General features: G+C 38.5%; 1 protein-coding gene across 1 annotated transcript; it reads right to left on the bottom strand.

Annotated features, from left to right (window-relative positions):
• Positions 1-1767: 1767 nt before the first annotated feature.
• Positions 1768-14571, bottom strand: LOC140164664 (mitochondrial thiamine pyrophosphate carrier-like). Its single transcript, XM_072188008.1, has 5 exons — positions 14410-14571; positions 12299-12454; positions 9842-10024; positions 3307-3514; positions 1768-2103 (listed from the first exon to the last, which is right to left on the bottom strand). The coding sequence occupies exons 1-5, from the start codon at positions 14536-14538 to the stop codon at positions 1799-1801; spliced, it is 981 nt and encodes a 326-aa protein (XP_072044109.1). The 5' UTR covers positions 14539-14571; the 3' UTR covers positions 1768-1798.
• Positions 14572-16127: the final 1556 nt, after the last annotated feature.

Genomic DNA, 16127 nt, shown 5'->3' with positions numbered 1-16127 from the left:
ATTGGATTAGCCCATTATTATCATAAATGTCTGTAAATGTACACCTTAGTAAATAGAACACATTTATGAATGCATTAACATTTCACACTACATTATAAAAATACCTTCATATACAGTGTGCAAATTAAGAAAAAAAATGCAGGAGCGGATGTCCTGGTCATGAAATCTGGTCATCCCCCAAAATGTTTGGTCATCCGTATATATTAAAATTTAAATTTAAAAAGTTAAATTAGAACTTTGCATATATTTAAAACTCATTTTTGATCCTAGCAACTAGCTCTAGGTCAAGTAACACTCCAAAAGCGAAAATATTAAAAATGGCTTTTTTATAAAGTACTATGGGCGTCCGACAGATAACCTGCAGTGAATTTCTGGTCATCCGCCAGCAAATCTGGGCTTCAGGATGCCTGGATGACCACTTAATTTGCACACTGTTCATATAGTCCATTCCTATAACTGTCATTTTCCTGCCGTTGATGGCGTAAACATCGATATCATGTGATTACAAAATAATAAAAGTGAGGCCAAGAAGGCTAAACAAATTCGGAAGTCATAACATTTACGAGAAATCGCAAAATATGACTGCTAATTAATCATTGGTGACAACATTCATTCCAATTTTCTTTGTGTAATTGTACAGTATAGACAAATCCAACAAGCTAAGTGATGGTCAGAATTGGGTCCCATCCGCACAAACTAGTGTTGTGACTACCCAATTAGGTGAATAAAAACTGCTTTAAAATTTATCTTATAAGTTATATTGTATTATGTTGTAAACTTTCATCATTCTCTTGTCTGTGTAACATGGGTGATGGAATGCAGTTTAAAATCCCCACCAAGACTGCATCATTTCACATTTCCGGTGGGATTGAACCTCTACATAAAACTGGATTAGTCTATAGTATAAATTTCATTATGCCCTTATTCATTACTAGCCGATCTCGAAAGTACAACAAAAAATACTCTCATTCTTGTCAATGTTATGACTTCCAGAGTTTTGTTACTTTAAAATTATGTGATATCAATGTTGACCCAATCATTGGCAGGAAAGTGCTAATTATAGGAATGGTCTACAGTATTGTACCGCCACTATTTGTCATATTTTTATATGTTCATTAGATCAGCTGCTGCATTAAGGGTGACCTTTACAATATAGGGATTAATAAAGCCCACCTTATTATCACCATGTATGTCAAAGCGCCCTCTGTAAAGCGCATCATGCCGTTATAGCACAATGTAGAGACCCTGAAGTATCCAAACTACATTTTGTATTTATCCGCAGGCGCCTTCTAAATTAGGAGCGCTCAATACATAACCATGTTTCAAGTCAAACTAGTATTACTTTGGCACAAGACAGGCTGGGCAACTATACTATTTTTCTTCTGAGCGTGGCTGTGATGTAAACACACTGAGGCAGCTATGTCGCAGGTGCATTTATTCAGCGTCTTTAAATGCGTGTCTGTGTACAGCAGCATTTTGAGCGAACGCACACCATTTGAAGCTGCACCTAATGAAATGCGCACTGACATCACTGCCTCACCAAGAAGAAAAATACTGTGGAAGTGGACATTTTCACGTTGCATTTATTTTCGCGTCTTTCGTGTCCAAATTTTGACCGCAAAAAAATAATGTGTGCATATATTCCTTTTGTGCATAGGTCAATGTAAGGAAACTTAAAATCACAAATTTAAAAACAAGGGAAACAGTTAAAAATTGGCAAAGTGCGAAAAATTATTCACACAAACATTTCCACTTTCCACTTAGAATAAAATACAATGCCACTTGGCCAAGCCATTCATCAACTCTTTGAAGCATCCAAAATATCACAAGTAATTTCATAAGAAGTAAATATTATTGCAGCAGCTGATACGGCCTTAAGTAAACTAGGTGCTAAACCCTTATAAAATCCTACCACTCCCTCTTCTCTGATTACAGCAACAACGCAGTGCCTGAGACCATTGTAGTGCTGCACTTTACCGAAAGACTTGCGGGCTTCTTCAAATCCCTGAACTTGGAGGCGCTTCTTGAGCATGTCCAGCGGGTAAATTGCGGCTTTTGCGCACAGACCGGATAGGGCGCCACATACGAATGCTTGGCTGATGACTGGATATGGAAAATAGAATTATCGTAAATTAATCAAATTAATGTTAATAGCAAATTAAAACTTCTGATCTCAATACGAGAATCTGATCAGATCTGATCCAAAGTCAGCAATAATGAAACTGAGATATAGGCAAAAAGTGAGGAAGAAAAAAACAATAAAAACATAAGAAAACTTGACATATAAAATATTCATAACTTTGCAACCCGGGGATTCTACATTAGTAAGTGTAGGTACTGAGCAAGTTATTAATGGTAGTAACTCAATTTTAAAGATTTCTGACTTTGGCCAGAGTAGATCAGATCTGGTCACATTTTACTTCAATAATCAGCGGAATTAACCAATCTTGCTTTTTTTTAAGTGTGACATACAGTTCAAACAAAATTGGACAAAAGTCAGAATATCACTGGTCCAGTGTATATGATTCCATGCCGGGGGTAGATCACAAGAGAAATCTGCCAAGAACCAGGATTCTTGAACACAGACATCCCAGATTCACTTTGTCCAAGGTCTCCCAACATATTCACATAGAGTCACTAGACCATCATGTTGACTTGGACAAGGTCTAAATATTGGATAGGGACTGTAGAGATGTTGAGAGAGGAGATCTGTTCACACTTCAAGAAAGCTATATATCTGGTCATTCTTATTCAGTGGGAGTGGTATTGTTAATAGACACATAATCTGATTGGACAATCGCATGATTTCGGGTGTCGTCTATATGGCAGTACACAACCCTACGTCATCACAAGTATTGATAACGCATAACACACTTGTAGAGGTGCGCGGATGTAGCATGATGTATGCGCAGACCTAGTGCATAATACATTCATGTGGTTGCTCTAAGGTAGGTGCAACTGAAGATGTAAGATTGTAAACATTTCTTTCATTTTAGAATAAGGGAAGTTTTTTATGATGGTAAATTATTAAATTTTTGCTCAATAAAATGCGGCACATATTAATGAAAGTGACAGCTCCTCTCCATTAATGAAAGTGACAGCTCCTCTCCACTCCTCAAATTTTGTCAAAATTATACTTTAGGTAAAATTCCAATTTTCAAGGACTTTCAAGGACCTTGTGCATATTTCCAGGCCTTGAAAAGGTTTTTTCAAATTCAAGGACTGCGGGAACCCTGTTACTAATCCCAGCCCAACTTCAATAACTGACAACATCCCAGAAGCTAAAAAATACAAAATAATTTGTACCTGTTTTGTGCCGACCAGTTACCTGCTTGTCTACTTTAGGTTTGGGTATGGTATATTTCCACATTGAATTGAAGAGTGCATAGAACCCAAACTGAAACCCAGCATATGGGAAGAGTTGTAATAGTGTTGGTAATAAGCCTTTATAGAAAGTCCTTAATCCAGCCTCCTTGTACATTAGTCTTATGGCTTGTGTGGTACCAGTGTAAGTCTGAAGTGTAAACAAACAAATAAACAAAACAAAATTAGCATTAATGCTTTCATACCCATTGAATACCTGAGCATAATGTTGCCAGGGTGTTTTCACTGTCAGCATTTAGTGGCAAGAGCTCTCACATAATAAACATGCCCAATTCCAAAAATGTGGATGCATATTTAATACTTGAGGACAGCCAAAATGATTCGCTGAGCTCAGCCAAGCTTTGCTGCCTTTGGTGACGCATTCTAATGAAGAACGTATTTTACAAATTTGGACGCAAGTTCACATGGCTAATCAAGTATTTTGCGTCCATGTCACATGCACGTGGGCGCAGACAAAACTTCAAATTTTATCATTAATTGATGATAAAAATAAGAAATATTTATTCTTTTATATTTTTAAGATAATAAAAGCCCCAAAATTTTGACCCACCTGCTGAGAATTGAAGTAAATTCTCCAATATTTGTAAATGCAACGTCAGGAAATCGTGCACTGATTGCATGCTTTCCGAACGAACGCTGTACAGGTGATTGATGGCCTGGGGAAGTCCCGATTGATTTGTTTACAAGCAAGCACGTGCCGCTAACGTGCGGTTAATGTTTATTTAATTATTTATCACAACCTGACAATATTCAATTTTTAATATTTTAAGTTTATTTTCTCATAAATAATCTAGGTTTCCTTTATTAGTATTATTGTTACGATGAATAAAAGCAATTTTAAAGACAAAATCCAAATGATAACCCTTTTTCAGTATTATTTGTGGCAGCGTGTTTTAGTTTTTGTAGCATCAACAACACGTTAATTTAAAAATAGAAATGCGGAAGTGAAAGTACTGAACGAAAATTGCTCAATATTGACAGACTTTGCTCATGTTTTTGCACCTGTTTTTGACCACGTTTCGGACCAAAACTGACACAGAAATGAGAAAAATTATCATAGCGAATGGAGATGGAATATCACGGCGAAAATGCACTTTTATTTTTTTTTAACAATCAACATTTGATGAGGTGTTAACAGGGGTGGAATTTCGCGGGAGTCCAAGAGTCGACTCTCGCAGAGACTCCCGTAAAAGTCCTATTGCGAGAGTCCACGTGGACTCTCGCTGGAAATGATCGGCTCAGTGAACTTACGTTTAAGTTCAACACGCCTTAAAACTCAAAGCCTTCAAAATTAAAAGGAAAAGTCACCAAAGATGCAATGACATATATGGAAGTGAGAGTATGATGACACATATTAAAAACTTAACTTTGTTAGTTTATTTGTTAGTTTGTTTGTTTGAATGCATTTTACGTAGGCCTACATATAATACCTTTTGGACTCCCGCAAGATTGTACAACGAGAATCCATTTACGGGAATCCATGGACTCTCGCAAAACTCTCTTAGTGAGGGAGAGAGAGCTCTGGGAAGGCTGTCTGCTGGAATTAATTCCTCAATCGACAATTTTTGTACTGGTCGACGTGGCTGCAATTATTCTATCACATATCCAAAATCGACTTAAATCCACCCTGGGCAAAAAAATCTACAGACATTTGAAAATCACTATTTTACAGCAAAAATACACAAATCACGAACGTTTCCGACTTTTGAGCCGCATTTACGCAAACATGGTTAACGCGTCTCGCTTACTGTTTTGTAATTGCGTTGCATAACAAGTGAGCGTGTTGGCTTGCATACTGCGTAAACCAGAGCGTCACGAACACATCACGCGAAGTCGGTGTCTAATTGATCGCCACCTTGTGCAATAATTTGTCGCTCGGATGAAATAGTGGCGTATCACTAAATGGCCATTTTGAGATAGGCCCTAATCGCGTTTGAAGTTCTTGCAACTTTTACCTGTTCGTCATACATGAATTAAGATGTCCCCATTTGTTGAATAGATATGAAAAAATAAATATTTAGGCCCTAAGTAATACATTTGATGTAAAAAATTCATTGATGTCGTTCACCAATTAATTATAGTCATTAAACCTAGGCCTAATTGGTATATATATACATGTAGGCCAGACTATGTCAGACATTGCAAGAAGCCTATAACGGAAATTAATAGTTATCTAGACCTGTACAATAATTATGAGCCCTGGAGGAGGGTGAAATGGGGGCGGGGGGGCGGGCTGGGGACAAGATCATATAAGGTTTGCAAATTGGGATCCCAAATATTTGGCATGTGCAAGGGGCTGGGGGGGCAAAGGTTTTTGGCGGGCCGAGAGGGAGGCAAGCGATTTTGACAGGCGAGAGGGGAGAGTAAGCGATTTTTGGCGGCCGTTCGAATTTTACCACCGGGGGCTCATTCAATTGGTCTAATAACCCATAACCCATTTGTTCTACAAACCATTTGGTCTACAAACAGTGGCGTAGCCAGGAGTTTGGAAAGGGGAGGGGGGCCGGGCACAACTTGTAAAATGTACCGACGGAAATATTTTTTGCCGACGGAAGTTGTTATTTGTTGACCCAAAAATTTGTGCATGGTTTGAAAAAGTGAAGAGCAAAAATATAAATAAATAAATAAAAGGATAATAAAAAGAATAATAGGCGGTATTCTCCCCTTTTTTCTGTCACTCTGGGTAAAAAATAATCTATTGTTAACCCAATTTTTTTCACCAACGCCTTCCGTCTACCGACGGCCTTACATCATGAACCGACGGCCATGACGAACTTGGCGGGGGCAGGGGGCACACTACAACGCCACTGTCTACAAACCATTTGGTCTGATGATTTAGTCTGCTAACAGATTGGTTTATGCCTATAACTGGTTGGTATAAAAGCCTATTATGCAATTATTTTGCTATTGCAGTATAGATTTATCGTGTTTTTATTTTCCTAATGTATAATGTATAACTGACGGCCTAATATTATAGGACTATAGGCCTACGTCATTGCATACCTGCTGGCACACGCTTTTACACATGTGATATCGTGGGAGCCTATTAGGCCCTATTATATAGATTTGATTGAAATGTTATCGCTCCATTTGAGTCACTGACAATCGATGGCGGATTATCGTTAAAACAACCTTGCTCAAACATTATTTTATTTCTAAGCGAAAGTTGACGGAACTTAGTTTAACCTAGGCTATATAGCTTTAATAGATTTTTTTCTACAAGATTGAAGAAAAAAACGTTTAGATTCATATGATTGACAAATTCATTTTCTACTCTACTTCTCCTAGACTTTCACCATGCTTCGCGAGGGAAAATGTGGTAAGGGAGTGTTCATAAATACTCTGGTGGGGGGGGCTGGAAAATATGTAGGGGGGGGTCATAAAATTTTAGGAGTTCTGAATAGGGGGGGTTAAAAAAGTTTTGGGTGTATGAACAGGGGGGTTAAAAAGTTTTTCGGCATGTAGAGGGGGGAGTGTAAAAAAATTCTCGCTGCCATGCCTAAATGTTCCAGTATTAATCCAGAACAAAAGTACATTTGATCCAGTGTTAAAAATTGTCGCCTATAACTTAATTTTGAGGTTTGTGTCAGTTCTTTCTGGTCAGCTCTTTAAATCACTAAAAGCTGCAATATCTTTGCTCTTCTTTAGTGTTGACAATTTTTACAATAATGTTTCATGTAGTACAGATTATTCATTTATTATCACTAATATATACAACTAAATCATGTTGCATTACAATTATAGGCGGAGGAGGCTTGGAGAAACGGGTACACGTCCTCCCCTCTAATTTTTTTTCCATGGGGGGACATCCCCTAAAAATCCTTAAAGAAGAAAAAATAAAGCAATAATAATAATTGCCATGTGCAACTTTTTTTAGCACATCGAAAAGCACCATGTTTTGGACCCAAATAGGGTAAAATTGCAAAATTTTATGCTATGCTTAACTGGCCCATCAATTTAAGAGCAAAACACACCATTTCGGCAGTAGTGTAGACAGGGGGCGGAAGGGCCCCTGACAAAAAATGAAAGAGAAAAGTGCCCCTCTGACAAAAAAGGAGATTAGCATGGACAAATGCAAATTATACGATGCAACAAACAATGCAATATGCTATCGGGCCTAGACAATATTCCATATAAATTCAACCCGATCATGGGCCAAAATAGTGTAAAATACAAAATGTTTGCACGCTGCTTGTGCCCACATTGTCACAATAAAGGCATTTTCATCCCATCATGGGCGAAATACACAATTTTTGCACGCGTATTGTCCCAATAAAGCCTTTTTTTGAAGCTCAAATACATGTACAGTCTCTCTAAAAAACAAAACCGGTATATGTATTTGCAACTGCAATTTATTTTCTCGTCTGTGTCCCGAAATTTTATTCACCCCCGACCAAGAAAACTTTTACGCCCCTGTATTTTGGGCTAAAATACATAGGCGTAATAAACATATAGGCATAGATCCCGGGGGATGGCACATTCAACCATCTCCCCAATGTTGACGCTTGTATGTGTGTTTCTGATCAAATTAAGCTCATATTTGGCCATTTTAGCCCCCAAAGTACATATTTTTGCGCGCTTCTCGCCTATGTTATCCACTTTTACCTCAAATTTCATTCGTTTAGCTTCCACATTTCCACATCAATGACATGCGTACAATTTTATTGCACTTTAAATTAATACAAATTTTAATACCATTAATGCCATTTGAATGGTAGTAGAATTGAATTAGTAGAATGGTACATTATGATGGGGGGGGTCAAAATAGTTTTGAACCTATATGAGGGGGGTCAAAAAAGTTTTAGGTCCATTAAGAGGGGGGGTCAAAAAAGTTTTGGGTTCGTGAAGAGGGGGGGGTAAAAAAATTTTTGACATGAAAAAAAAAAAATTTCCAGCCCCCCACCAAAGTATTTATGAACACTCCCTAAATCGGGACACACCGTACTACACGCTACCCTGGACCACGTAGGCCTATGTAGGGCCTAGAGGTATAGGCCTACCCCCGGGGGCCCACGATCCACTTAAAAGAACCAAACATCATGGAAGGTTTTGTGATCACATAGGCCTAGCCTAACTTAAAGGGGCACTACTCCCGGGGGCTACCCCTCAGAACAACAAAAATAACTAAGCCCTTGTCTTTTTTCCCAGACATTAGTTTCTTTGTATTTGCACCAATTTTGCGATCATTCATAAGAAATAAAAAGCAACTCTTCCTCTTTTTTGTTTTTAAAACCCGGACTATAGAGCCGAGGACGAGAGACATGTTTTTGGGTTTTTTAATAATAGGCCTAGACCTAGTGGGCTATTATAGCAGGCAGCGTGGTGCATAATATAATTATTTAGACTAATACTAAATACGACACCTTCGAAGTATCTTGAAAGCAGTTATGCTGAAGATCCCAATTAATAATCCACAATTCTTTGGCAAACAGACATGATCAAAATGGCAAAATATGCAATCAATGATGCGAACCGTGTGTGCGGAAGGATAATTATAATAAAATGTGAGTTAGCGCGGAACACGGTGTATGCGCAATATACGCAATTTGACGCTCATGTATCAGCGCGTAATGCCGTCGCGATAGCTGATGCGACCACGCCGCAAAAAGTATTTTCTATTTACCTCTTGAATTAAACTTGCTCAAAGTTAGAATAAGTGCAATTTTCTAAGGCTTGTAATTTTTTTTGCCCAAAGTAGATTTTAGTCGATTTTTGTTATACAATACTACAATATATTCTACACTCGCTGGTACAAAAATCGTCTATTGAGGAATTAATTCTACCTAAACTGCTTTCACTCCCTGACTATCTTGCGAGAATCCACTTGGACTCCTGTGGCACTTTACGAAATTCCACCCCTGGGTGTAGACCCGGGGTACGTGTGTATCATCATAATCGTGAATTTCAGATGGACGCACAAAAATCTGTCTGGACGCAAGTTTTTGCAACCTCGTCAGCAAACTTGCGTCATTACGGACGCACATTTTTAAAACCTTAACGGGAACCCTGCCCAAACCTATAGAAGCTGAATTTACATACACCGCTCCGATACCACCGTTGACCAAAATCGATAGAATCTATTTTACAAACATGCTTGAATTGACGACCCTTTGAGTTGACACCTATAACTGACTTTCTATTAACTGCAGACAACGACCCCAGACATGCTTGTTTTTAAAAGTGACAACTTGAGCATTTGATGCGTGGGTCGTTAAGTACTTAATGAACACAAAAAAAATTGATTATGTTTGCGTCATTGATCCGTGTTTATAATCCTGCTGCTTAGCTGAAGGCTCCGACACATATCAACAAACTGGTATACTGTTTACTTGTTAGTATTGAAGGCTTTAGCGAAGCTGAACTGTCAGTGAAGGCAGTAAAGCTTGACTGAGATCAGCAAACCATTTTGGCTGTACTCCCTAACAAACTGTACAAAATCAGTCTGAGCATCACCAACCTTAGGCTCTCCTTGAGCAATAAGTCTAGTCCTAAGGACGTCCATTGGTTGTACCACCAGTGTAGCCGCACTCCCTGCTAGACCCCCACAGAAGAAATGATAGACTGGTTTTGCCTTCTCTGTTTTCATCTGGCTTGGTAGTGATGAGTATGCATGCTTGGTGAGGTATTCAAACGTAGTAAACTGTATTCAGAAAAACAAAAATTATTATTCAATTTTCTAAAAAAATCTTAGTGAAATGATAAAGTATGCATCTTGCAGTTCCAATGGGCATGAAATATTTCAGGCCTGAATATGTATTTTAACACCACCATCTTCCATCTTTTAGCATGGATGAAATTCACAGCTTTTCTACCAGGACTCCCAGTTTTGAAGAAAAAAACGTGTCCTGAATTAGCGGCGAAAAATCAGTAAATTTCAATTGAACAGATGACAAAGTGCTAACAAACTATGACCCGTGAACTCAAGGCAAATAACAAGGCAAATAACAAGAAAAGTATTGGGCAAAAGATATGAGATGGCACTGCATTTTGTTGAAAGAACATTGGAAATGGACAATATTTTGAGTGAAAATTACCCTGATTTTCTGTGTATTGTTGGTTTCATACTGTTATGTCACTTCCATTGGGCAGTGTAACACACACGTATTGCAGACAAATGGACACAATCAAGGCTTGTGATTGACCGATACCCATGACCTAGTCTTGCAAGCTGTCTGTCTTGCATGTTTCATGCAAAGCGCCCTCACATCCTTATTTGGACATAAAATGGCCATTTTAAGAAAACGACAACTCCAATTTTCATGCAACTTTCAAAAATGGAAATCTAGACATGAATTACATTACAAATCAATACCAACTTTAACCACAGATCCTGGAAATAAGGATCTGTGCTTTAACAGAATCAGGCATAAAATAATGACTGTTGATGAAAATATTGATTTTCAGGCCCCCCTGTCCAAAAACTTGTTTTGGCCGGCACCTACTCATTTTTTGGCAGATTTGGATGAAAATGGTGTCAAAATGCTCAGGAGATCATACTGCATCAAATAAGCTGGTTCCCTAAGAAATTTGAAACATCAACTCAATACAGGCGCAGTCTCCTGGTCTACCCCATACTCGGCAGTGGGGTTTGACTCCCACCCTTTTTATTTTACCCCCACCCTTTTTATTGAGGCACCCTTTATACTGAAAATTCCTGACCCCCACGCTTTTTACTGAGGCACCCTTTATACTGAAAATTCTTGACCCCCACCACTTTTTGCTTTTTCCGCTATAACTGACAAAGTCGCACGCAATTTGGTTCAAGTATCAAGTACGCCCGAATTCTGCACCTATTTCACACGCATGCGAGTCTGATGTTTTTCTCCATTAAGTTGATACATTACGTGAACAATGAAAAAACTACTACTGTACTGTAAAATAAGCATTTTAATGAATAACTGTACTTTTATGGCGTTCAAATGTTGTTCTTGTCATGAAACTTGACGTACGCTTGTTCAGCGACTATATCCTACTTCTTCCGTGCTGCTTCGCTCAATCAACTATGCATGTTAATGACGTCAGGGGTAGCGCTAGGTTGCTTTTTGGGGTCCCGGACCCACCAAAATAGAGTTCGGACCCCCTGTTTTTAAATTTTCTGCAAGTTCAGGGGTCCCTGCAGACCCCCAGTTTTTCAATCTAGCGCTATTGCAGACATACTATTTATGCTGCATTTGTGCAACTCGGACTCACCAAACTCTACTCCGGACCCCCTACTTTTTAATTTTCTGCAAGTTCGGGGGTCCCTGCGGACACTGGAGTGTTTAGTTCTAGCGCTACCCCTGAATGACGTCACTCATATACGATCAATGTAAAGAAAAATAACACGTCATGGAAAATCGGACATTTGCATATGATGTAGGTGTTTTGGCAGCGCCTCCGGGGAGGATATTGTGTACATTGCACTGGATTCACGTAAACAAGCGCGAGCCTGCATCAAATGGAATTTTATCTTGCGACATAGTGTGCAAGTTTTGGTGATTTTTCTTGGAACTATGGTTATTATTTTATCATTCAATAAAAATATACTGTAAGTTGGAAGAAGCCCCACGCTTTTTATTTTAATCCCACGCTTTATATCAGTCCACGCTTTTTACCCAAAAGTTTAAACCCCACGCTTTCACCAATTTTCAGAATTTCGAACCGCACGCATTATAAAGCGTGGACTGCCGAGTGTGTACCCATATAATCATCGCAACCAGGATCAGCTCCTCGAGTAGCATGTGTCAGTATAAACGAGACAATTTTAATTATTTTTAGCTAGTTCCTTGTCCAGAGAAATTTCAAGTTGGTGCAATTATTTTCATGAGAAAATTGTCCAAGCACACCAGGGTTCGAACTCAAGACCTCTTGCACTGAAGTCTAATCCCTTGCCAACTATACTAACTTGACTGCCATACTGCTATCCTGAACTTACTTGCACAACTCCATAAAGAACAGAGAGGATTTGAGCTGGGACATGCCCCTTCCACAATGCTGACGCTCCCTCTTCCTGGTAGATGGTTTTAAACCCTTGAAGCACACTGTGATATTTACCATCGGTCACAGTTCGTTTGACTGGTTCGACTTGCAACTAAATTATGGAAAGGAGAGACAAGATATACTATGGGTGAGTGTTTAATTTTTCAGTACCGTAATCATCGTTGATTTGATTCCCATGGGCATGGCCTATAAAGTCCTTGCGGGACATATGATCAAGGGCAAGGCTCATGCATCAGTCATCAGACCTTGCACAAAATAATTACATGCTGTACTCTTAAGGTGGTACTACACCCCCTGATAAATTATTGGAAAGAGCTATCTACTTTATATTTTCAGTACTTACTGTCAATCACATGTTCATTAGTACATGTTAGTATGTAAAAGACTAACTTACAAAAGTATCACTACTATTATAGGGAGTAATTTAAACAGAAACTAAGCTTGTAATCACCGTCGAAGTCAATCTTGAGTAGTGCACTGATCATGGAAATCATCTCCTCTGAACTCCTGGTGTATTTTTGTCATCCTATTAACGATCTTTAAGTTTATATCCAGCTCTGCATAACTCTCTACTCAATATGTTGGGTTAATTTAATCACAGATATTGGAATTTAATACATTCAATGACATTAGGGTTTTGGCTAAATTTTTCACACTTTTCCCATCCATGGGTTTAACAAACTTTCAAGTTTCATGATTCATTTTCAACCATTACATAACATATTTCAACAACAAAAACTTCATTCATAAAAATAAAATCCTTACACAACTTAATCTTTGGCCTTCTGAAGTGACATTGCTTAGAGTGTTAGCTTTTCTGTGATACCCTATTGCAATTGTTTGGGATTATCTTCAAATTATCTTGGATAATTGAAAATAAGTGCGGCTGCATGATGAGGTCGGTTGTTAATATGCATTACAGGCCAATATGAGCGCCTCGTTAAGTAATTAAGTGTTATAATCAAATTCAGTAAACCTTTGACGAACGCATATTTAAAGTATACATCGCGTATTTACTGCGTTGGACGCACTTGTCTCTGATTGGCTGCTGAGGCAATCTGCTGTTGCCGAGTGGAAATTTATGAATGAACTATATGTAGGTATCCCAGGCAAACCTTAGTTAACACATTTGCTAGTCAGCGAAATTCGGCTAGACCGGGGCCCAAACACAATGCATATTTACATTGAAATTTGAATTTTTTTCGAGAACAGGTCGCCTGAGGTCGGTGAAGGAAACCTACATAAATATGTTTTCTATACTTCACTTGACCCAAATATATGATTTTTTATGGTGATGAGCCACTCGCACATGGAATTTTAGAGGGATTTGGATAGCAGTTCCATTAAAAAAAAGCTGCTATTGCCATGAGACTAAGATCTAGAAACACCCCTAAATGCTGTTTTGGGGAATTTTGCTAGCAGAATCTTTTTGATGAAAGTCAATCTTTGACAAGATGTAACTTTGTTACGGAAAGTGCTATGACAAAAATGTTTTCAGTTTTGGCTTTCTTTACTCAAGGGCTTTAATTAAATATGTAAAATGATGCAGTTTGATGGCAAATTTGAATTCACCTAGCATACCTACTATATGCGTTTTTGCTGTTGTTAGCTCTGAATTTGCAACTACTTGCCTTGAGTTGCTGTATTTCCAATGCAGTAGTTGTAGTCCTTGCCCCTATAATATACATATCTTACTTGTCACCAATGTGCTATAATTTTTAAGAACAATTCAAAAAATAGGCACAAAATTGGCCAGGGGTGTAGTACCCCCTTAATACAAATTACAATTTAATGATCATGTATCTTATTTATTTTATTATAAAAAAAAATAGAAGTTAATATTAATATTAGTTTAAACTGAATTATACCAATCAAAACATCACTGGTGGGTACATACATTGTAATGCAATTGGTATGGCTGATCTTATTATGACCTGGTTCTGGTTCTGGTTGATTACTCCAACTAAGCGGGATCCCGCATCAGCGTCGGAGGAAAGGTTAATTATGATATGATATGAATAAGCTTAGAATATTTTTTAAGCTTACCTGAAATCTAATTTTGAGAACATCCAGTGGCTGAACCAATGCTCTTGTCACGGCACCACTCACAGCACCAGCGATGCCATAATCTATGGGTGTCAGATTGCGTTCTTTTTCGGGTGTGAAACCAACCATTTTGCAAAAATTACATGTTAAAAATAAATCTCATAAAATAAGCCCAATCGGCATTGGAAGTTTGCAATGCATTGTGGGACAGTTTTTGCAGTTTTAGGACACTTTGTCCTTTGACCTATCGGAAAAATTGCTGTAATTATTAATAATTTATTTATTATTTCATAATGTTATCATTAAAAATATTTAAATAATTAATTCATTTAATAATAATGTTTTTTAAGTTTGTTTTTATTCTAGTAACACGTTTTAAATTATATTTTGTACGCACAAATCCCAAATTTTTCTGAATTTTCCAGATAGGTCAAAGGGCAAAGTGTCCTAAAAAAACCGGAAGTTACAATAGCGATTTGGCTTATTCAATGCATGTATTGAAAACGAAAACATTACTGGCGTGCTGACTGAGTTTACGGGTTGCAACACAGACCAGCAGAATAGCACAAAAAATACGCCCAAATTGAAACTTGCTTGCAACTCGCCTTATGCAAAATTGACTTACAAGTCAAACCACCTAATTGGGCGCTAAAGCTTCATTACGATTGCGAAATCACGTAAAATATAATAGATCCACTTGAAGGTACTCACTCCTGATTTCAGGCAAATAGGCCTCAGCCTCTAGGCCCTATACAGCATTGCCAAAATGAACAGATAAACCCTAATCCTTTTAGGTATTATGGTCTCAGCTAGTAGGCCTAATTAGCAATAACTAGCAAATTAACAATTTGCAAACTTTAAATGGTCTGATGAGGCCTATGATCCCGCCTATGATGCGAACGTAGGCCTACTAGGCCTACTAGCGAACAGGAAAATTTGCACTAGCGTTTTCCTAAGCCTATTTAGTTATAGGCTACCCCCTACCGTAGGCCTACCTGGGGGCACTCAACACAAATGACAAATTGGGGGGGGCTTTGGGTGCGTGAGCCCCGGGGTAAAAGCAGGGGCGGCGAAAACGAAGGGGCGGCGGAAGAAGAAGGCCTAAAGAAAAAAGGCGGAAAAAATTTGAAAAAGTAGGCCTAGGGGGCCTATAAAAAATTGTGAAAAAATTGTAGGCCTACTATAGGCCTAGGCCTACAGTTTTTGTTGAGGAAGGGGAGGCAAAATCCCGGGGCAAAATTGAATTTTACAGCACCCCGGGGTAGGAGCGGCCACGGTACGCCACTGCCCCCTTGACCAAACTTAGAGCTCCGAAAGATGGCTATTATACTGACGCCGCGCCAGGTAACCTATACCGGTAGGTCTACTTGTTAGGCCGTGTAAAATTAATATTTTGGTTCTCGTCCCTCCCTCCTCAATTTCTGGGATTTGTCAGATTTTTTTTTTTTAGATTTTTCAATTTTTTAGACTTTGGAATGATTTATGAAATCTTCATACATATAAATACGTTTATTAGAGAACAAGCATCACTTCCAAGTCTTTTTGTGGTACTCTAGGGGGTTTATCCCTCAGAATCTCACATTTGAAAATTTGGCATGTGCAAAGCTTAGGGAAGGGGCATTTTTTTGGCAGGCACTTCCCGGGAGGCACTTTTGAAATTACCACCGGGGGGCTTTTTTTGGCAGGCACTTCCCGGGAGGCACTTTTGGAAATTACCA

This window comes from Amphiura filiformis, chromosome 11 (genome assembly GCF_039555335.1).
Source record: "Amphiura filiformis chromosome 11, Afil_fr2py, whole genome shotgun sequence".
NCBI lineage: Eukaryota > Metazoa > Echinodermata > Ophiuroidea > Amphilepidida > Amphiuridae > Amphiura > Amphiura filiformis.
This window is presented reverse-complemented; position numbering and strand designations above follow the sequence as displayed.